The 25,338-nt window shown below is 31.3% G+C and overlaps 2 protein-coding genes across 5 annotated transcripts in view; one reads left to right on the forward strand and one right to left on the reverse strand.

Moving 5' to 3' along the window:
* Window positions 1–25,338, reverse strand: part of LOC127710164 (uncharacterized) — a 182,521-nt gene that overhangs the window by 137,272 nt on the left and 19,911 nt on the right. The window lies entirely within an intron of this gene.
* Window positions 14,010–17,297, forward strand: LOC127710162 (toll-like receptor 3). Its single transcript, XM_052215896.1, has 2 exons — window positions 14,010–14,050; window positions 14,975–17,297. The coding sequence occupies exon 2, from the start codon at window positions 14,998–15,000 to the stop codon at window positions 17,089–17,091; it is 2,094 nt and encodes a 697-aa protein (XP_052071856.1). The 5' UTR covers window positions 14,010–14,050; window positions 14,975–14,997; the 3' UTR covers window positions 17,092–17,297.

Raw genomic sequence — 25,338 nt, forward strand, 5'->3', positions numbered from 1 at the left:
AAGCGTATGGTCCAGACAGTTTTCTTTCGAACATTGAACGAGCATAATCTTCGTAACATGTCTTTCCACATCGGGAAACTAATTTTTACCAAATATACTTCTTTTGTTCCTTAAAGTTCTTCCATAACCCTTTTTTTTTAATTTGGTGGATCATTATCTGCCGATAGTAGCAATATTATCTAGCAAAAAAAAAAGCTAAATGATCCCCATTTGCAGATGGGTTTTTTTGGGGCAACTACAAAAGCGTCATTGGAAGGCTGCATCTGGACCTACATCATATTAATTGCAGTTTAAAATGATGAAAAAATTCCCTCGGTCCATAAACAATAAATCCATTCTATTTTGGACATACAAATATTCAAATTTCAGAATACATTTAGATTTTATTGCAATTTTATCATTTTTGGAAGTTTTTTCAAGAAATGCAATTTTTTGTTAATATAGCACAATTAACATTTAAGTTTGCACTTGATTTGAAATCATGGTAATTTGTTTTATAAGGTTTAGATCAATTTTAGGGAATAAAATGCCATACAAGTACCTGAAAATGGCATTTTGTGTAATTATAGCAAACATTTGGAATGCTCAGTTTAGACCTTTGACGTTGATTTAACGAAAATTGCACCGTACGAATTATTGACGACCGGGCAAAACAGAAAGTACAGGTAATAAGCTTTCGAATGATATATGATATAGCCGTATGTTAGGTGGGTGCATTAAAGTCGTTAACTAAGCGTCTTTTTGAAAATTGTCACTCGCCTAGATGTTTAGAGCATGGCAACATACTCTTTTTATAAATTAAACAAAAAACAAAAAACAAAAAACAACATTAACTTTCTAATCGCATCGTTTGTTATATGTCAATGGAAATCATGACCTTATTATGATAAAAATAATTCATTGCTATCTCATCTGCACTCATATAGTTAATCTATAGAAATAAGAAGATGTGGTATAAGTACCAATGAGACAACTCTCCATCCAAGTCACAATGTGTAAAAAGTACGGCATTCAATACGGAGCCTTGGCTCACACCGAACAGCAATCTATAAAGGGCTCCAAAATGACTAGTGTAAAATAATTCAAACAGGAAAACCAACGGTCTAATCTATATAAAAAACGAGAAACGAGAAACATTTAAGAACAACATCAACAAACGACAACCACTGAAACAGGTTCCTGACTTAGGACAGGTGCAAACAAATGAAGCGGGTTTAAACTAGTTTGTTGGCGCAAAATCCTTCCCCTGACCTATCACAGTGGTGTAACGGCACAACATAAGAACAAACTATGCAAAACAATAAACGAAAAACAAATATGAGAAACATCAAAAAACAAAAACCACTCAATAACAGGCTCCTGACTTGGGACAGGCACATATAGAATGCTGTTCATAATATTACTAATAGTTATCGTCTTCCAAGATTCAGTATGATTCTTTCAAAGAACGCCTCAAGCACTGTAGAGCTTTATTGGAAATGAAAACAATTGTTAACAAGGTTTCCATCTGTTTGGGTGTTCATAGAATTAAAATGTCCTTTTTTTACTCTTTTTCAAACACTGTAGCACATATAGACCAACAAGAATGACTGTGTTCTTCTCCAAAGTATGGTAATGTTGTTACATTTTAATAATCTTGACCGTTCAAAAGTCTATCAAAATAGAAGGTAATGATGTATGCGCTCAAATTCATCCTTATCACATTAAATTGGAATAGTTATGACCAAACCCAGTGCTCGTCCATGAGCACTGAAGCATTCCCGTATATTGTCGTGTAAATATTAAAATTTAATCCTCATTGGCCAATTTCAATGGAGCCTTGCTTTCATAATTATTTGCTTTACGTATGTAAGTACAATATTTAGCAAATAAAACATGTTCAAAGAGATGAATACTTGTCTTTTTAGTTACATGGACATGGAGCTAGTGTCTTTATCATGCTATCTGTTTACAGGATGATGAAATCCTGCTATTACCACTAATTTGCAAACATATCTTTATAATTTGTGTTATCTATTGAGACGATGGACAGGACATTATGTAACAAAAGTTTTACTATTTCAATCAGTGTTCTAAATATTAGGGTGTCGGATTATTGGAGTATCGGAAAAATGTGGTGTAGGACTATTGGGGTGTCTGAATAATGGGGTGTCGGAATGTTGGGTTGTCCCAAGAGAAATACAAATTTCCGTCATTTTGCATTATCTCATTGCCGCTCAAATTTTCTATTCTCTATAGATACATGTGATTTTGAAATAGAAATTGATTTATATTTATTGAACTGTTTCTATTCGTACTTCTGAGATGACATGATAATGCAGATTTTTCGGCTGATTGCGAGAGGTTGAACTTTGAGCAGCTTTAAGTCTGACGAATTGTAAAAATATTTTGACTTTCTTCTGTTTGCTTATATATTTCTTTTTTGCTTTCGAACATCCGATTATGTAAAATAATGGAAACAAAACAAAAGTTCAGGGAAAACTCACCTGATAAAGACAGAACATATTTGTGAACAAAGATTAAAAACAAGTAGAAATAATAACAATTCACATGATTAAGTTTAATAGAGTAGATAATGGAAACGAGGAATGTGTCAAAGAGACAACAACCCGACCAAAGAGCAGAAAACAGGAAAAGGCCACCAATGGGTCTTCAGCGCAGCAAGAATATCTCGCACCCGGAGTCGGGCTTCAGCTGGCCCTTAAACAATAGTGTATACTAGTTTAGCGAAATGGACGCCACACTAAACTCCGCAACATACAAATGAAACAATATTATAAAAAAAAAAAAAACAAAAACAAAAAAAAAAAACACACAAGACTTGGGATGCGGCGGGATTAAACATGTTTTAATATACTTAAATAAGATAAAATCGTTTCCTGAAATAAGTTGTGACGACCGCGTTTTATTGTTTAAGTGATAATGATGTCATACATAAAATGCCAAACAGCATGACCAACATTTGGGACGGTTCCGTACTTAAACTTACTTTTCAACAGATAGTATGCAAGATATTCGGCAAACCTGGTTATGTTGTTGTTCAAGGCTCAATCAAAAAGTCAGTAACGTATGTTTGTTTATTTTCTTCATAATGTATATTTCTGATTATTTTATACGAGTTTTGTAATGTCATTGTACAGATAGAAAAAAAAAACTATCTCCATAGTAATACGAATCAAAATTCAATTTGATTGTTTTACTTATATAATTAAAAAAAAACAACCAAGTATGACTGTTCTGCATATTAGCTAACAGATTTCGTCCTCTTTCACAGGTAACCCCTCCCGTAATTATTACCTTACATGTGACATGTCTGATGTTGTAATATATTGTTTTAAAAATAACTTCACTACAGCTCATATTGCTGTGGACAACCCACTCCTGCCAAATATAATTGAAACTTAAACAGATAAATGTTTTGATAAATAATTAATACAACGCTTTAAACGAAAATTCGTAAAAAATAATATTATATTATGCTCCACATTTAGAATATCCTAGAACACACCCGCGAAATCGCAGGCAATAAGAGCGTGGTTGAAAGTATGTAAACTGTTGTAGGATGATTTTTTGTAAAAGATTTTATGACACTTATGTGTAATTTGAGGTCGTAATTTTAAACAGTCCTAAACGAAAGTCTTGTCTATGACTTAAAAGTCCGTCCGATGACGGAAACAATATCCGGACGCCTTTATTTTCGTTTTCCTCCCACAATAACCAAAACGGAATAATCATAAGCGAGGATGACAAATGCGACTATGCATGGTACCTATAGGATACAAAGGCTTGATGATTAATTTATTGTGGAAGGAAGAGAAGCGACACACAAAATGAGGTCTTTAAAATTCTAAAGAACTTCTGGACAATTTTAAATCTCGGTCTATTTCTGAAATTAATTCTAACATAACTTTTGATTTTTTAACCCTGTATACCAACATTCCCCATGTGAAATTATAAAATTGTTTTGAATAAACATTGAATGACAATCTTTTTTCTTATGTGACGTTTACATTTTCTGACGTCAGACACGCGAAGCAATGAATGTGGTTTTTAATTTGATAGATGCTTTTGTGCTTTTTTTGTAAATAATTGTTTGTTTTGATATTGTAACAGAGTGATGACTGCTGTACCCATATTTTGACTATTTTATTTATAATGTCTGTTTTGTTCACGCATCGTTGTAAATATAACGGAATTTGATAAGACTGTCGTACAAGTGAGAGGTTTAGCGCTATAAAACCAGGTTCAATCCACCATTTTCTACATTTGAAAATGCCTGTACCAAGTCAGGAATATGACAGTTGTTGTCCATTCGTTTGATGTGTTTTGTCATTTGATTTTGCCATGTGATTAGGGACTTTCCGATTGAATTTTCCTCGGAGTTCAGTATTTTTGTGATTTAGTTTTCATTTAATAGTATAGATACATGATATACATGTTGGCTTGAATTTTATAAACAATAGATATGATGTTTGTAGAAAAACCGCAAATATATTCATTTGAAATCACAATTCCTTCAATTCAAAAAATGAAATTATATTTTCTATGTTATTGTAAAATGTAGGTATGTTTTACAACAGCTGTGATTTAATTTTCCTTTGTACACATTGCTATTTGACTTTGTTCATTTATATCATCTTTTTTGTTTTATTTCGAACAAAAGGCAGAAAGGAGATATCTTTTGAACTTCTTTTTAACAGGACGTTTTTTCTCTCTGTCATTGAAATACTATTTTTGAAGACACTAACGATATTGATCAACATATTTTTTTTCTTTGTTTTATTTGTCTTTCAACAAGGACTTGAAAGTGTACTCAAGATACAATGAAATATAGCCACTTCTTATTCAAAAAATCAAGTATGGTCCATTGCAGTAGAAATTTTTTTTTTTTAAGAGACGAAAAAGAAATACCAAATTTGGCATTATATAAAATGTATAAGTAACACACAGCTGAAAGAATAATAGAGGAAAAGTTTCCCAATAGAGAAAACATTGTTGCCTTATTTCTGTTGTTCGCCAAGTTTAAAGCGTTCTCTAAAACATCAATGTGTGAGTCTTTAACGGAAATTTATTTGTAATTAATTATGTATCTGTAAGGTATTTTGTATCGCTTTTTTTTAAATTTTTTTAGAATTTTTGGTAAATTACTGATATTTATGCTATGTTATACTTTTAGGCTCGGGTGATTTTAAAAACCTTTTTTTTCTACTGATGAAATTTTGCCTTTAAATGATGTTATTGTTCCTGTGTTTTCGTGTAAGTCTCATTGACAGACAAATACATGGTGCATTAATGACGTTTCTGCAAGTTAGAATTACATATTATCAAAAGAATTTCCCTGCATAACAATTTAACCTTTTCTGTGAAATCATTTCCTGAAAACTCGCAAACTACGTCGTCTATGTGTTTGATCAATGCAGTCAACAGTTTGGACAGCTCAAGAGGTGTTAACCCATGTTGAATAGTACAAATAACAAAGATCTACATTAATTCCGATTAAAATCCGATCTATATGATGGTAGTTTTATATTTTTCTATGACAATATTCTTTTTAATAATAACAAAAAATAGATACACAATACACAAAATAAACCGAGATGCATTATCTGATAGTTTACCGTCAACTGATAAGTCCTATTAGTACTGAAAACAATTTTCCATATTCTGTAATTTATTTTCTCTTGTGTAACCTTATACGATCTGCATGTTAGTCTTTAAATTTTTTGATAACAATCATCGAATTAATGATCATTTGTTTACAACCACAATTGTGTAGGAAATATCCTTTTCATCAGAAAACTATTAATTATTTTTCAATTACGTATCCACACAATTAATTCATATATGAATAACATGTAAACTTGTGATAATAGTTATTGTTTTACTTAAACATTTGACACAACTGCTCCTTGTGCACGAGTGAAAAAACGTTGCTGCATTTTTATAAAGATTTAAATGATATCGTTTACAGGACGGTAGATATTGTATGCATGACGTGAATTCGTATTTATTAACATTGAACAAACCTATACTTGACGTTATAAAGTTTAATGCTCAATTTTATATTGTTTTTTTTTTCTTTTAAAATTGTCAATTTCTACTGCCATTAGACCATCATTTACCTTTTTATCAGGAGTGGCTATATTCATTTAGTAAACCTTAAAGACCTTGTTTACAGAAAAATGTAATAAAGAAACAAATATGTCCTGTTTTTGTTCAATATAGTAATTGTACAAATACATAAAAGTTCAATGAGATAAAAATACTTCCTGTAAAAAGAAGTTCAAAAAATATTTCTTCACCACCTTTTGTCCAAAAAAAAAAAAAAAAAATAAAAAGGAAAAATAACAGAACGAGTTCCTACATCATGAAAATGAATTGCATAATATACAACATAAAAAAAATCAGGGCTGTTTTCAATTATACATATACATCGAACAGACGTTTAACGTTTAGAGCGAAGAAGATGTGGTATGATTACTTATTATACAACTCACAACTTGTGTCCTAATTGAAAGAGAAGTAATCAACTATAGATGGGGATTCAACAATTAGCAAAACCAATACCACATAATAAGAAACAAAAGGCCACTAAAATGACAAATTTAAAAAAAATTTAAACAAGAGAACTTACAGCCCGATTTAAGTACAGAACAATAAACATAAAACAAATATGATATGCAGCAACAAACAACTTCAACTGAATTACAGGCTCCTGACTTGAGACAGGCATATACAGGAATTTGGTGGGGTTAAACATGTTTGCTGGTGCCAATCCTTCCCCCTAACCTGTAACAGCGACGTAACAGTGCGACATAAGAGCACTTATTAGAAAACGGCTTAACTCATCAGATCGATACAAAACACATAAAAACTCTGACAAAAAACACAAAGACACACATATCAGATAAGTACAGATCTTAGACATGTGTTAGGGTAGTCGCAGTTACTGGAAGCTAGTTTTAAACCAATAACATGAATAATACCTAATAAAAAAAACATGTGTCTAAGACTAAAATATCAATCAGTACCCATTCAACATCGAATGAATTTAGTGTAAAGACGTCATCAACAGTCAGAGAAGAACATGACCTTAGTCATGATGAATGTATTGCAATGAGTGATTGAATTTACACAAAACAAAAGTGCGTCTTTTATGTTAATTTAAATAAAATGTATTGTTTTCGTCGAAAATTTGGCGTCAAAGAAATAACAATAATAAATACAAACAGTTGTCACATAACACACAATTAAATACAATTGTTATTCAATTAACTATAAACGTGTTATAACTTAAGTCTGTTTTGATTTGGTCAGCTTTTCACGTTTGTATTAGTCTTTGAATTTTGAAATATTCAGCCCCGAGCATCACTGAAGAGACATTAATTGCCGAAATGCGCATCTGGTAAAATTGGTACCGTTAACATGGTTAATGTTATTCAGATTTTGAAATAAAAGGGATTTGATTTTCGAAGGATTATATTTTATTTAATAAAGCACAAATTACACCCATAAGAGGGCCAAAGGCAAAACAATTACATGTAATAACAACAATATAATGATGACATTAAAATTTACATAAAAAATAAAAATAAACCAAAATATTAAACACATTACCTCAAGTGCCCCCTGTCCACAGTTCCATAGACTGTTTAATAAAGGAGCCTAAAGATTTCACTTGCTGACTAATGGTTGGATTTAGTATATATTTCATTTTATTATCAGAAAAATCTTTGTATTGAGTTTTAAATCATTAAAAAAGACATGTCTTAAATCATCATTTATTTTACATATTAAAAAGAAATGGGATTCATCATCCAGAACTTTGCACTTATTACAAAGTCTTTGAGGGCGTGGAATATTTTTATATCTTCCAGTTTCAATAGCGAGGGAATGATCACTTATTCTAAATTTGCATATAAGTTTTCTTGTATCAAGATTAGGGTATGTCAAATAAAATTCTTGTTTATATTCAGCTTTTATATGCTTAAACAGAAGAAGTTTGTTATTTTGGTCGAGAGATGATATTTTATTGTCATATATTTCTTTATATCTTTGCTGAAATTCATTTTATAGAATTTTTTACTGAAATTTTTACAGTCTCCGTTATACACACTGCTTTTCTGCGAACACGTAGCTATTGTTAAGAATTTATAATTGTTGTTAAGAAAGATAAAGCTACAATATAATCAAACAAACTTATCTTAGCAAATTCAAAATAGCATACATACTCCAAAAAATTGTAATAAAAATTCGAGGGGGGAGGGGGGGGGGGGGGGGCAACGACTGCCTTAGAGGGGCCCGCCCCAGTCATGCTTAATTGATTCCCTAAATATTCAACCAAATTTTGTCTACATAAAGGGCGGGGGTGGCCCGCCACTGATTAAGACATTGAGCCTCGACGTACCTCATGCTACGATCACCTTAAGGTTTATTACTCCTTCTGAAGACCTATGTATTACGAAATATTCAAAGTGTTATTATATCAATGTCTATTAATATGTCAATGTCTAATGTTTCATTGCATTGAGTATGAAATGCGGATTTTATGGCTCCTGAGGCCAAGATTTTTACAGAATAATCCCCAGACTTTATTACATAGATTTCCGTTATAACATTTGAATTTAGACTACTCAATTGTTTATTCATGTTGTGCTAGACTTTATTGTTTACCAAAAGCCGTACATTACCTTTACAATCGAAAAACTCTCGTGCCGACTCACAAAAGTCGAGCGCACTCCAAAAGATGTACTTGAATAGGTCTATATTTGTTATTGTTTTTAATTGATATCTTAAAAAAAAACATGTTTTAAGGAAATCATTGCTAACACTGCATGCAGTAATCCACCATATATAAAGTACATACTTATCAAAATTAAGTACAAGGGGAAATCCTGTTGATTTTGTATAATATTTCCATATGTTTAGCATTCAAACAACAAAAAGGTTATTAATCCTTAAGTGGATTTTGCTATTAAATTTATGTCACCTTTGGTCATACAGCTTTGCAAGTGTTCAAGTATTTACACGTCCGTGGTTTTTCTCTATTTTGGTCATATAGTTTCTCAAATCTTCAAGTACTTTCACATGACGATCATGGAAATAATGGTTGTCATTATATAAATGCACAGACTGAATTCAAAAAGGGGTGTAGTTTACAATCAGATTGGTGTATTATTCTGGAATGACCGAGTTATCTGATCACAGAAAAGTTATGCGTCATTAACATACCTTTACTTATGAATATGCAATATTTAATGCATTTATATCAAAACAATAACAATGTTTTGTCCTCACGTGAAATAAAATTAATAATTACAACCAATACGCGGTCTACAGACATTAAACAAATAAAGACGAAATTTTTATGAAATGGGTCAATTCATCATTATGAAAATCGTTTAGGGCAATTGATGAATACATCGTACGTGCTTTTCGTTTTGATATAAGCCTTTGCATTATTTCAAATGTAAATACACCAAATGTTCATTTTTAACCATTTTTATTTACTCGATAAAATCTGCACGCTACTCGAAAAAAAGAGACTTTTCTCGAAAAAAGACTAAAAACCGTACCTTTTCGTCGAATTTCACGTGTTTTGTAAAGAGTTTGTACTCCAAAGAAAATATGAAATAGAACGTCCAATTTATAACTTTAATATACATAAAAAAAATATGAGACAACTCTCCGTATAAGTCACAATGTATAAAAAGTTAACAATTATAGGTCAAAGTACTGCCTTCAACACGGAGCCTTTGCTCACATCGAACATCGAGCTTTAAAGGGCCCCAAAATGACTAGACAAGTGTAAAACAATTAAAACAGGGAAACCAACAGTCTAATCTATATAAAAAAAAAACGAGAAACACATATGAACCGCACCAACAAACGACAAAAGAAATCATTTTCTTTTTCAAATATTTTGTAAACGAAAATGAACAACTTTGTTAATTTAAGGTAGAACACCAAGGTTAGGATTGTTAGTTTCGCATTATAGCACCTGTGGATTCTTTTTTTATAAAACAAAGTGACATGATCAAAGCGGTTGAAAATAAGTAAAACTAAATAATGTTGCTGTAAACAAGGTATTAAATAAAACTAGAAATCAACATCGAGTTTAGAAAACCTGCATTACTTCTTACCGCTTTATTTCATGATGTTAGTTAGATTTTTTTTTAATTTGATGTTACTATCATTTGTTTCTTCTCAGTTGATTTTTTCATATTCAACCTATTTATTATGCTTTAAAGACATATTGTGCATTATAACTTACCCTAAGAAATAAATTGCAAACACTTTTCATGACTAAACCTTTTCAAGATATGTAAACATGAAAACTTGAGAACTAAGCTTACTCCATGCATGCATGGACGAAGGCAACTAATGTTAACTAAGTCTACTTGAATCGTTGAATAATTTCAAATGTCTATGTAAAGTTAGTTTAGCTCATGCATGCATGGACTAAGTCTGTTGTGTTAGTCCATGCAAGCATGGACTAAGTTAACATAAGTTGCCTTCGTCCATGCATGCATGGAATAACAGTATGCCACGATATAAGACAACTCCAATATTCTTTGTTTGTTTAAAATCAATTTATACATGATGTTTTTGGATATATGTATCTGTCATGTTGTCGTCATACTAAAACGACCTATAAAGACAAATATATTCCTGGTACTAGCAACAAACAATGTATTCAATATTTACATAACATTGATTATAAATGCTTCTAAGATTGGAATAAACCATTTTCAGTCGACTCTCGTAACATCAGTGCTGATCCGATTAGCAAACAAGGTTTGAAATTTTAGGGAATATGGAGATATAAATGTATCAGAAGCAAATTGTGATGCAAATATATCAATTATGCTGATATTTTGTTTGAAATACCAAGCAATTTGAGATAACAAGGATCAACTTTGTATGGTATGTTTATTCTACAACCAGTTGTTGGCATGATACGAGTTATGTTCTTCTCATATATTTTATGATGGTATGATACTAAACCCCTAACGGGAGGGATTGTGCTTGATTTTCATATGATGAAGACATAATCTTTCAATCAGTTTAATTGAGGTCTGGAACTGGCATGTCATTAACTGCTAGAAGTCCTTTGTTAATTTATGTATCATTGTCATTTTGCTTAGTTTCTTTTGTAACCTATTCTGACTTTTTGAATTTACTGTGCGTATCGCTGTGTATTTGTTTATTCTTCATTGGCTAGAGGTATAAGGGGAGGGTTGAAATCTCACAAAACATGTTTAACCCCGCCGCTTTTTTGCGCCTGTCCCAAGTCAGGAGCCTCTGGTCTTTGTTAGTCTTGTATGTTTTTAATGTTAGTTCATTTATATGTTTTGGAGTTTAGTGTGACGTCCATTTTCACTGAACTAGTACAAATTTTTATTTAGGGGCCAGCTGAAGTCCGCCTGCGGGTGCGATATTTTCTCGCTGTGTTGAAGACCCATTGGTGGCCTTCGGCTGTTATTTGCTCTTTGGTCGGGTTGTTGTCTCTTTGACATATTCCCCATTTCCTTTCTCAATTTTATTGTTTTTCTACATGCGATTTATTAACATAAGTATGATTGTTACAAAATGAATGAGAAACTCGGTAAGACTAATTGAATATTAATAAATGACACTTTGTTGTCCCAGGAGCTTTTCTTGTCAAAAAGAATATTTCTAAAACAATTTCACTGCAGGCTCTAAGAAATGTATATATATGGAGAATAGAGGAAAAGTCAATTGTTCGTACTTAAAATTAAGGGCATTCATTACAGTATTTGAACATTAAAAGGAATCAAATGAATCCAAAATAGTGGAATTCTATAAAAAAAAAAACTGTTTAAATAAATTCATATGATCATATGAATTAGATGATTAACACCGGCGTTCCATTTTGGTTTTTTTTCTACGGTAATATGTCCCTATAAAGAATGCATGTATAAAGTAAGCGTTATAAATCAGACCAAAGTTATGCAGTTAATTAAACATTTAAAAAAAGTAATTGTTAGATTTATCAAATAAGAGATATGGGAAATATATTCCTTGAACACAAACTTCCCCCTTTTCATAATTTGTTTAAACAGAATTTGTTCAACATTTAACAATGTAAAAAGGGTATAAGTAAATAACTATCTTGTACAAAACGTTGTTACAAATCAACAAATAAGTGATTATCAATATTAGCGATAATTTTTCTAACAATTGGATTTTCTTTGCAAGAGTTAGTATTTTGTGAGTTTTCTTATTTTAATTTTACTTAAATTTAAAAACAGATAAATTATTATGAACATGAATTTATGATAAATATATATGTCAAGGTTTAGACTAGTTTAAGGTTTCGCTTTCTATATGCAATTAGAAACGTTAAACGTTTTGTTGAAAAAATATCAATATGTGTATAGTAACATATAAGGAAGTTTTCCATCTATTACGTGTGATTAATAAAACTATTTATATATCGATTGGTAAAAATACGGAAGTTATAATAAAAACTGTTGTCATATAATTGTGACCGTAAGTTAAAAAATTTTTGTCATTAAGTTTTGTTTACATTTAGTACTTATATTATTCTTTTATTAAAACAAATTATAATTTAAAAATAAATGCGACAGCCCGGCAGTCACCCCTTCTGTGCTGACATCGATTATCATTGATATGGTTATTAATATAAACTAACTGTTTACAAAACTTTGAATTTTCAAAAGTATTGAGAATCTTCTACCCAAGGAATTTCGGGTCCTTAATGATCGTCACCTTCGTAATTTCTTTTTATATTTTTACCTTTTTTTATTCGAACGTCACTGATGATTCTTTTGTACAAAATTTTCAAATCTCATTAAACAGTTTAATAATGAAAACACTACTTTTTGATTGAAACAAATTAGCAGTTAGCAAAGATTTCTTTTTGAATTGAGGAGTTGAAATTAACAAAATAAATCTACATCTAGTTTAATTGTTTGACATTTAAGGGAACACATATTCAATAAAGGGTACAAAATTATAAACCTGGTATCGCAGATAATTGTATTCCTCCAGCTCTGAATTCGGCATGCTTGGGGCAATTAATGTAATAGAAGCTTGTTAAAAATCGACATTACAATGAATTGGCTGACCGATACGATGTGTCGGTGTCGTAACTTACCTACAATAGTTTTCATCAGTGTTAGATATGTATAACTAGTAAAACAGGCGAAGGATACCAAAGGAACATTCAACTCATTAGTCGAAAATAAACTGACAACGCCATGGAAATAAACGAAAAACGACCAAATGACAAATAAATAAAAGTATACAAAATACAACATAGAAAACTATCGCTGAGCATCGAGAAAACTGTGGGTAAAATCAGGTGCTGCAGAAGGGTGATCAAATCCTACTCCACATGTGTACCCTCCTCTGTAACTAGGCGACTCATGTACTGATGTAAAAATCGTGAGGTCTAATTAGAATAAAAATAAAGGTGCACTTCGTTGATACAGTAAGTTGATCAAAGACATTTTATGTCATAAAGCATATTTTTAAAAGGCTATAATAATCGAACATATGGTACAAGTAAATGGGCAAATCAATTGTTTGTCCGTTATTTGAAGGGACTAAATTGCAAAATCTGACTAGCAAAAGCAACCAAATGAATGAAAATAAGAGAATTCGTTCGATGAAAGAAACATTCGATTGCTTATTTATCTAACAAGTAGATTACTTTTGCATGAGTAAGTATAGTATATTGTATGCTGGTTGTTTTTTTTTTTATCTTTCAATTATATGCAATACACATTCAAAAGGCTGAAAAACTTGAAAATCAATGTAGAAATATATTATTGATCAATAATATGGTTGCCCTTTTAATTTGTTTGTAATAAATGTTTGGTTCCACAAATATCAAAATACATTTACATCTTCAACTACTACCATTTAAGGAAATGTTCAATGTTCAGATGTAATAAATCAAACTATTTAAATATCAATTTACGTAAATGAGGAAGTGCATATAAGCAATAAATATTGAGTGGAAATAAAATGAATTGTCGGCATCAATATTCTAAATACAGTAAGTGTCATAATTTATGATTAACAAAACAGTTTAATAATTGAAACAATATTTTTTTTGTGAAACCATCAGCACTCAGTAACATTTTAAGCATAATTGTTCTTTTCAAATTGAGGAATTGAAGTTAACAGATAGAAGTATGTATTCTTATTAATTGTCATTTATGGGACCAATATCTATCTTTTTGAGCGTCTTCCATTTTTGTTTTATGATTGTGGCATTCAAACGAAACTTGCTTCATCGATACATGCCGTATACAATCAATGTACATTAATGTCAGCAAATTCAGAATGCGTTTAAAGTGTATTGATAGAATCAAAATAATCTGCATATCAATATTTCTGAAATTCCAAATGTTCATATCATAATGTCATATATATTATACTTTTTATAATTTAACTAACATAATTCCTTTTGCCAAATGATGTTGCAGTGGGCTAGAGTATTATTTTGCGAGCTTTGTCGTCGTAAGCATTATTCTTGTTTTATTGTTTTCTAGTATTGATTATACATATTTTATCATGAAGGTAAGATTTTTGCGATTTAAACATAATCTGTGTCCTTACCTAAAGTTTTTCATTAATTACATTCAAACTGACTAGCATTAATTTAAACAACGATGAAAATGTAACTTATACATGTTATAGTAGGTTTTTAAAGAAGGATTTAGAAACAGGAAAGCATATGTTTGCGCCCTTGACTATATTATCGCGACCAGCGTTCCTTACTGGAAGAAACCGAATGTCTCGAAAGGAAGCACCGAATATGATTGTTACTCAGGAAGCAAACTATTAAAAGGGATAAAAACAAAAATAAAACAGTCTGTCTTACATTGAATTAAACTAAAACATCATAGAATTGTATTGTTTGTAAATTATCAAAAGATTTGAACACACATTTTATGTTATATGTTTTCTTCTTCAGGTAACTGATTTCACAGAATTGAAATGACAGTTATCAATATCTGTTCATTACTTAGTTTATTCATACATGTCACAAGACAAAATGTTATTCATTGTCCGGTTGAGTTTTGTACATGTGCAGATTTTGACGCCGTCTGCTCTGGTAAAAATCTAACTTATATTCCACGATTTCCAAAAAACGTCAAAATATTTACTTTTCTTAATGGAAATATTGGAACACTATCCAAGAAAAGGACTGCAAACCTGACTTTTAATAATATCCTCAAGCTAAATTTTAAGAACAACTCAATACGTCAACTTGAAGCGGATACTTTTTCTAATTTCACATCAATAGTAGCATTGACCATCTCATCGGAACCATTATTGCTAGCGACAATCGTAATGCATGCATTGAACAATATGGAAACCGCACATTTCAGGTCACTCACCTTAACAGGCAATAATTGGTCATTTCTTCCACATGATATGTTTAAGGCAATAAACATGAATAAAATACATGATATAAACATCAACAGTAATAATCTACAAGTTTTAAATATGTCATGGTTTTCAAATATGACTCGCTTACAATATCTAAAAGTCAGTTATAATAAAATTGCAACAATTATACCTGATCGTGTTTCCAGTCTTGAAAAACTTTATTTAGACGGCAACGAAATAACGAAATTTCAAAAGTTTTGTATTAATCATGGTAACAGTGCACTTCCCAGTTTAAGATATCTATCTCTTAGCAATAATAAAATTGGATTTATTGGACAATTTCGATGTTTCCCGAGACTTAAAATCTTGAAAATTAGTGATAATTTGATAGGTCGTATTGATAATAATACTTTTACAGATTTAAAGATGTTAACTAACCTCAGTCTTCAAGCTATAGGAAAACAGTTAAAAAAGATTGAAGATGGGGCTTTAAATATACCATCATTACAAATGCTATCACTCAGATATTGCAATTTCCATTTTGAGAGTCTATCAGTGTCAGAGCAAAGTAGTATGCTGTCAAGTTGCAATAATTTAGAACACCTTGATCTAGGCGGGAATTTTTTACAGTCAACAATTTTGCCTAGAATAATATCACCATTGAAACAGTTAAGATATCTTAATTTAGAAAATACAAGACTTGGTTTTTTGCCTGCCTATGTATTTCCAGAACTACCTATGATAGAAACGCTTATCATGAGTGAGAATCGAATATATGGATGTGGCAGAGATGTATTTGCTCCTGTGGTATCTTTACAATATCTAGATCTACGTCATAATCTAATACGAATAGTAAACGAAACATCTTTTCCGACTGCGTTACTTGCAAATTTTAAAACGATGAATTTAGCAAAAAATCCATTTACTTGTACTTGTGAACAGATATGGTTTGTCAGTTGGTTACGGCAGGCAAATATAACGCTTTTACAATACCCAAATCATTATCATTGTACCACACCGGACAACTATAATGGCGTTTTGTTAAAAGATTACAAACCTTCCGTTTTGTCGTGCAACCCAATATTTTTGATTGTGATTTCAATTTCTGCATTAGTTTGCCTGTTAGTATCGACGATGATAATTTTTCTGAAATGTAATACAAATGTTAAGAACTTTTTATACCTTCTCAAAGTTAAACAGTTTAGACGACAGGGATATCTTCCGATTGTGAATAGCGATGATTATGAATATCACGCTTTTGTTGTTTATTGCGATGAAAACCGAATATGGGTTCATGACCAGTTTGTCAAAAAACTTGAAAATAATGAGGGATTTAAGTTCTGCATTTATCACAGAGACTTTGATGTAGGAGAATCTATCAGTGGAAACGTTGATAAATTCCTTAAAAATTCGTGGAAGGTTGTTGTTATAATATCAAATGCATTTGCTAAAAGCGAATGGTGTCAGTGGGAAGTCGATATAATTCAGGAGAGAAGACGTCGACAAGGCAGAGATGCACTTCTCTTAGTAATGCTTGAAAATATCACATCGACAAACATGACAAGTCCTCTGCGTACTTTACTAGACAGTACCCCGCATCTGAGGTACAAAAAAGGAATTGGTGAAAACTTATTTTGGACTGCAGTAGTTGAAGATCTTCGAAAAGCCGTTGGACAACCTCCAATTTCTGAATTATAGATAACTGTTGGTCAGTTTCAATATGTATCAATGTCTGTGTAGCGTTGATTTGTTTTCAGTTAAGCTTAATACTGCGTTGTGTCCAATTAGTGGAAACTCTGATTTTATCAGCATTCATATATAATCATTGTGTGATCGTTACTTTTATCTTTTTTTGTTTCTACATTTGTAATTAATTACTGAATAAAAAAGTATTCCTTGTTCTATTTAAAGCCTTTACATCTGAACAATACAAAATGTATGCTTCGTGTGAATTATATTGCTTCCTTGTGATCTTTCGTTTCCTTGTATAAATGTTTTTTACCACCATTAGAAGTATTTTTAAAAGAAGGGAACGATATCAAGTGAGCAATAAAAACCATAAGTTGAAAAACGCAAAAATATAAACGACAAAAAAAGAACAGAAGTCCAGGAAACACTTTGCTGAAAAGGGTTTAACTGTTGGTATATTACTGTGTTTGATGAAAAGGATATGTTGGTCGTCATACATCATTATGACATCATGGCATCAAGGAAATAACAGAAATAACAACAAATCTAAAAGAAAACATTATTTTGAAGAATAAACAAGCAAGTATGCAATATGCATAAATAATATTCAATACCGGTGAACATATAAAAAATACCGGATAACAGATGCCAAAAACATATGATAAATAACAAAATAAACCGTATTCAAAATGAGTGAATTAACTGCATTGTACTGGAAGCAAGCTTGAAGTCATTAAAATGCAGACCAGAAATAATGCTTCTATAACTTCATGTTGGTTTTTGTTCTTCCTCGAAAATAACACTTATTAATTTAGTTCGTCCTATGCACTTTTCTTGATTTACCTTCATCAGGCAAACCCAAACATTAAAATAAAGCCTGCAATGTATAAAACTTACCTATATGAAGAGCTATGTGGACATGAAAACTCGTCACTTACATCTAAAGTCAACTTTGCCTGAGGGGTTGAAACTTCTTGACAATTTCTTAATTTCTGATCCGATAAATTAAGCAAAAAATAAAATAACAAAATGACCGAACTCCTAGGAAAACTCAAAACGTAAAGCTCCCTTATGAAATGGCAAAATGAAAAGCTCAAACACACCTAACGATTTGAAAACAACTGTCATATTCCTGACTTGGTACAGACATTTCCTTATGTAGACAATAGTGTATTAAACCTGATTTTATAGTTAGCTAAACCCTTCAACTGAATGCCAGTCGCATCAAATTCCATTATATTGACAACAATGTGTGAATGAAACAACTAGACATAACGGGAAAAATGTCATGAAAATAGGAGTGCAGCAGTCAACATTGTGTTATATTCTTAATCAATATAAAGCAAAAATTAGTTAAACATCATGTCATTCAAATGAAATATTGTGAGTAGGGACTCATGTCATTATGATATACTAGTTACTTCTGATGACATAAGTTTAACAGCTCCCTTTTTTAAACAAATGGCAGAAGTAAACTCGAATTCAAAGCACACATACCAAAAACAGAGAATTAATACAGATAAACCATGGTTTGGCAGAAGTATACAGAGCTATATGCCAATTACTGTAAAAGATTACATACTTTTAACCGTATAATATCATATAATAATCAAATTGATCTGGACAATCCCAAAAAAGCTTACAAGAGTTATGAACAAGAGTTACTAACTTAGTTATAAGCAACAAGAAAGCTATATGTTGTGTGAACTAAAGAAAAACAATCCGAGAAAAATTTTATTCATTATTTAGGGGGAGTCAGAGTGAATGTGATATAAACGTAACTGATTTTTTGAATATTTCAAAGAACTTTTATCAATTGTGCATATTAGCAACAGACCTGAAGTGATTAACATTGGCTATATGTCAGATTCATATATTACTGCTGATGAGATTTTTATGTCAATTCACGAACTTAAGAATGACAAAAGCTATGGTTCGGACTGTTTGCTGTTTACCAGGGTTTTATTAAGCCTCATGTGTGTGCTATATTCAATGTCGTATTAAATAGAGGGTATTTCTCGTCAGCATGATCAGATGCAATACTTGTACACATTTTACAGGAAATGTTCAATACTTTGTTACTTAACTAAGAAAAATGGGGTTTGTCTGTAAAAACAAAAACAAACAAAAAATTGGTGTATTTAGGAATGGTGGAATAGTACGGCCTAATGAAACGTGGGTCTATACCGGTAAACACTTGGATACTGTGGAACAATTTTATTAATTTTGTGTATTCTTATTACACAGAAACATTGTTCAAAACAAGGTAGAAAAGCTATTATTCGTATGAGAAGAATAACTTCATCACATTGTTTACACATATTTATAATGCTTATAAAAATAAGGAGATCAGGTATGATTGCCAATGAGATAACTACAATGTATCCACTTTATTTGAACTTTGGTGGATACAATGTAGTTATCTCATTGGCAATCAGGTATGATTGCCAATGAGATATCTACATTTTATCCACCAAAGTTCAAATAAAGTGGATGTAAGCAATTAAAGGTATCCGTACGGCCTTCGACAATGAGAAAAACCCATACCGTATAGCCGGCTTTAAAAGGCCCCGACATGAAAAACATGAAACAATTCAATTTAGAAAACTAACAGCCTAATGTATAGCAAAACAAGTAACGAAAAACAAATATGACAGATATGAACCATCGACAACCGCTGAACTACAGGCTCCTGTCTTGGGACAGGTAAATACAGAGTGTGGCGGGGTTAAAGATGTTTGTGAGCTCTCAACTCTCCCCTAACCTGGGACAGTGGTGTAACAACATAAGAACAAACTATAAAAATCAGTTAAAAGAGGCTTAACTCATTAGATCGATACAAAGCAGAAAAACATCAAACATAAATACAAACTGGACGTGGCAGGATATTTATCCATCCCTCATCCCTAACAACAAAAAGACATTAAGTACAGATCTGAGAGTACTCGACAGCTAGTTCAAAGCCTATAACAACTATGAGTCTGTTTGATACTTTTGATAGTAGTATGTTAATTTATGGTTGTGAGATATGGGGAGTACACAAATGTCCTATGAAAGAAAAGGTTCATTTGGACTACTTTAGAATGTTATTAAATGTTAAAAGAACGATCTCAAATATGATGGTCTACTTCCAACTAGTTAGATTTGCAATTTAATTTCCAGAAATGAATTCCTAAACTTTTTTTGGCAATTGTGTTTGGAAGATCCGTTTGTTGTCCCACCAAATCTTTGTATTAAAACTAGACTTTATGTTTGTACTTATATGAATGAAAGAAATTGTATTATTTTGGAAAAGATGATGAATTTCATTTCATTCTACAATGTAGCATAATACTGATTTCCGTACACAAATATATAGAGAAATATTACTAGTCTTGGCCATCAACTTTCAAGTTTATATAATTTTTGTCTGTTGAAAACACGAAACAACTTTGTAACCTTTGAAAATACATAAATTTCTCTTTTGAAATAAGAAGCAGTTCATTGTAAAGATATTTGGTAAGCATGAAACTTCTGACGCCTCTCATTGTTATTTAAAGCATTTTGATAATAGTGTTGTAGTATAAAGAAAGACAACAGTTGTATACCGCTGTTCAATAGTCATAAATCGATTAAGCGAAAACAAATCATATGCCATATGATAATGTTGTATTTGAATACACTGATGAGAATTTGAAATTGCATCGAAAATGGACTGACAGCTACAAATGTATATGATTTAATTATTAAACTATAACACATTTTTTTTTGCTGCAAATAAACACTATGGGATGGTTTTATAAAGCTAAGAGATATATTTGTATTTTTAAATTTGAACTTTTCAATATAATGATTTTTTTATTTTATTAATGAGTTAATTAAAACTTATTTAGACCTTATTTATAACTGAACATTGTACTTTCTGCACAAGTACCTTTTATTATATACATTTGTCGTTTTTAATTGTCAGTAATCATGAAATAAAATTTTAAAACAAGACTATAAAAAAACAGTTATTTACAGCACTATAATAGAAAAGAAAGGATAAGGGGTATTTATCCATGACACGACATGCAATGCAAAGATCCAAAAAATCAAAGGAATAGCGCTTTTATTGCTGTTCTTCAGTAGTTTGTTTTAAACAGTTTGTAATACATTGTTATATAGACATGTGTTAGACAACTACAATGTATCAAATAAAATCAAATCCAGATGTATCAGTTTTTTCAGAATATTCAAGTAAAGGTTTATTTTGGTTTTAATTATGTACTTTCCTTTCGGTACGATACAAAAGCATGCCAAATGAATAAAGTGATCTCTGTCAAGTCCAATTGATTTATAAAAAAGGATTGTTATTAAAACAATGCACACATAATCTTATCTAAACAGCCTAAGTTGTTGAGATTTTATTCTTGGATACATTATTTTTTTATATAGTTGTTATTTGCTTCGAACTAACTGTCAGTAACTGCTAGTACTCTCAGATCTGTACTTTGTGTCTTCTTTGTGGTTAGGGATGTATAAAAACCCTGCCACGTGCGGTCAAGTTCGATATTTTTGTTATACTTTTTGTTAACATAAATCATTAACAATAGTATTGATATTGATATGCTGTGATTTGGACTACTTTAACCAAATGTATGTTTATGATTGTTGTAAACTCAAAATATAACACCCCTGCGATTTTAAATGTTTAAACAATTTATAACTGAAATCCATATTTCGTTCAAGAATAAAACTATTCACAACAATACATGTTTTGTCTGACTTTATACATAATCAAACAACTAATCAATGATTGTTTATGAATAATAATAAAAAGTTTTCTATTTTAGTATCTATTTCTCTTGTTTTACATCTAATCATGTACGTTTTTAATAGGTAACGATATAATACATCTAAATGCAGCAAATGTGTATTGACTAGACGAACATTTAGTTTGCAGTGATATTTGATGGGAAAATGTAAAGCTTATAGTTTAATTAGTTAACATGTTCTTATCAATTTTGATAAAATATTCGAATTGTTCTGCACTGCCGTTTTAAAATGAGTCTGCTGTGAATCTTTTTGACTGAAAAAATGCCGTGTGAATATTTTATGACGAATTTGAAATCATTTTAATCTCGTGGATCCATTATCATGACAATTATGATGAGGTTCTTAAATATGTTTTTTTTTGGGGGGTACAAAATTTCATGGCTAGGAAAATATATGAAAATTAATACCATATCTTATATATCGACAATTTTTTAATGCCTTTGCGTATAACTTACAGGACCACTTCTATTTGTTGAGTCTCCGTTCAACTGTTATGAATCTTCTTTCTGTAGAGAAGAAAACTTCAAACTGCTGAAGTATTGGCAAAGTACTTGATATTGCACTTTTTCTCGATAGTCCCGAATATATGAATGTATGAATGTATTTATCATAACGAGCTTTAGATTCATAATGTAAGAATAACAATTAATATTTTCCGTTTTTTATAACTTTTCTGGTACAAAATAGACAAACTGATTAAAAAGAGGATTGCTGCTTTTTCATAACTTACCTACTATAGATAGTGATCTCTTGTTGCACCTTATGACGTGTATTAGTCACAACTTGTACAATTTTTCAATGTTGCTAACTCAAATGGTCGTAGCCTTGCATTAACACAAAGTTTACAGGGTAGCAATGACCACAGACTTTTGACAATTTTGCAGTCGCTATGAACATCTTGTTTGTAGATGATGGATAATCTGTGACATAATGCTATAGTGAAAAAGGATAAATTACGGACTACTAACAAAAATAAAGATATTTTCAAAAGAGAGACTTTTCTAAATGGTGATAAAAATTTAAACTAGAAAGCACTTCACACAAATGAGAATTAGCTATTAAGAATGTTCGGTTTAAGAATACATTAGCTATTAAGAATGTTCGGTTTAGAAATATTGACTAAGATAGATGAATTTGTAAATTTTAAATTCAATCGAAGATGAAATTCATTTTCTGATCAATTGTCTTGCATTCGAGCATTACGGCAATGTTAAATTTTGCTTTAAAAATATGGGATGATTAACAAAAAAACAGATTTATTTGGCATCTTTCGTGTGAAAATGAAGAAATATGCAACAATGTGGCTTTACTTTGTTGTGAATGTTTTACAATAAGAAAACAAATGTTGAAGCCAAATCCATATAGCATAAGCAATTTTCATTATTCTTTTTATATATATGTCTATATGTAACCTGCCCTTTATGGGCCGATGATTGTTTAATATAGTATTCGTATTCGTATTCGTACATGAGGTTCCAATTGAAGCAGATTATCCTACCTTTGCTAATGGTAATGTCGTTACATAACCTATAACATTGAAGAATGATATCCTTATCAAGTCAATTATATTCGTTTCGTATTCGTGGTATTCCAATGGTCTGACGATTTTAAAAGTGACCTTTTTCTCATCACTGTTGTCGTCCGTCGTCGTTGTTGTCGTCGTTAACTTCTACAAAAATCTTATCTTTTGAAACTACTTAGCCAAATAGAACTAAACTTGGCCACATTCATCATTGTGGTATCTAGTTTATAAAATGTGTCCGATGACTTCGCCTGTCAACCAAGATGGCCGATATGACTAAAAATAGAACATAGTGGTAAAATGCAAGACATGTCTATTATTTTAAAAATCGTCATAAATTAACAAAATCTGACGGGAGCAAAATTGTTCAGAATGTTGAGTTCTACTATTTTTTCAATAGAGTTAGTGCCCTTTGATGACGATTTTTTACCAATATTTTGTGTGTTTTGCCTTATATCCTATAAATTATAATAGAAAGATAGAAACTTGAATAAGCAAAGTTGACCAGCAAGACAAGATCAGCAATTACGAAAATATGGAGGAAATGGTTCGACGACTCCTTATTGGAGTTACTGCCCTTTAATGACAATTTTTTTTATCATTTTTTTACGTTTGACCTTATATTATAAAAATTCAAATTGATAGATAGACACTTTTTATCACTATAATTATCAGCGAGGCAAGATCTAATAACAAGACAAATTTTGTAGACTGTCGCTCTTTATATGAGTAATTGTCCTTAAACGAGGATTTTATTTTTTTAACTTTTTTTTGTGTTTTGAGCAAAAAGTTAAGAAGATAGAGAGAAACTAAACCGACTAATTGATCAGCAACACAAGATCAACCAAACAGAGACTTTTGTCATGTATTCTACATTGTTGGAGAGTGTCCTTTGTTGAATATGTACATAGACCAAGGCGAGAGACACAGGCTTTTTAGAGCCTCTAGTTTTAGTAAGTGATTAACCTGTTGATAGCCATTTTATTGTTTGTTTACGTTTGCAGGTATGGTCTGGATTTGAAGGTTAATTGATTATTATTTCCTAGACTTTCCAATTATAAAACATAGGTTACAATTGTTGAAACCACAATCCCGCCCTCCTAAACCACAATCCCGCCCTCCTATTCGCGAAAGTGACCCACCGAATTAGGCCCGTTTTGTCATGAGCAAAACGACAGGTACCACATGTGGAGCATGATCTGCGTACACCTCCGGAGCACCTGCCATCACATTCGGGCTTCGTCTTGCCCAGTCCTTAGTTTTCTATGTTGTGTTATGTGTCCTGTTTTTCATTTCGTTTCCTTTTTTTTGCCATGGTATTGTCAGTTCGGTATGAGATCAACTATCCATTTGTGATCTTTCGCTGCTCTTGTATGCCAGTGTGCAAAAGTAATAGTTCCATGTTGTACCTGACGGAAAAGTGGACGTCCAGAAATCATGGATGACACAATAAAAACAAACCTTGTTCAAAAGAGGAGGTGAGCAAAGGTCTCATGTCTGTCTACAACAATAAGAATAACAAAATCAGTTAATTTTAGGTGAAAAATAATCGTTAAATATGAGGAAAGTTCAAAATTTGATATGTTTGAACTATAGGGAATATTTACAGAAATGTATAATCTAAAGATAGAAAAATAATAATTTCTTTCTTGGAGGAAGCCGGAATGCCTGGTTAGAACCATCGAGATTTAAGTAACTTTGATAAATGATAGCATGACGGATGACATTGTTCATATCGATAACGAATTATATACCTTACGGGTCACCTGACTTGATTTTGATGGGGTTATTAGTATACATAATGATTTTGTTATCAGTTAATCAAAACCAAACCAATTTTTATTGTTGTAGACATATGCACATTCACGGTTTTCAATCTGTCGATAACTGTATCTTGGCATTGTACAAGGTCATATTTTCATATGGCTTCAATTAGT

The sequence above is a fragment of the Mytilus californianus genome, unplaced genomic scaffold (genome assembly GCF_021869535.1).
Source record: "Mytilus californianus isolate M0D057914Y unplaced genomic scaffold, xbMytCali1.0.p SCAF_7, whole genome shotgun sequence".
Taxonomy (NCBI): Eukaryota; Metazoa; Mollusca; class Bivalvia; order Mytilida; family Mytilidae; genus Mytilus; species Mytilus californianus.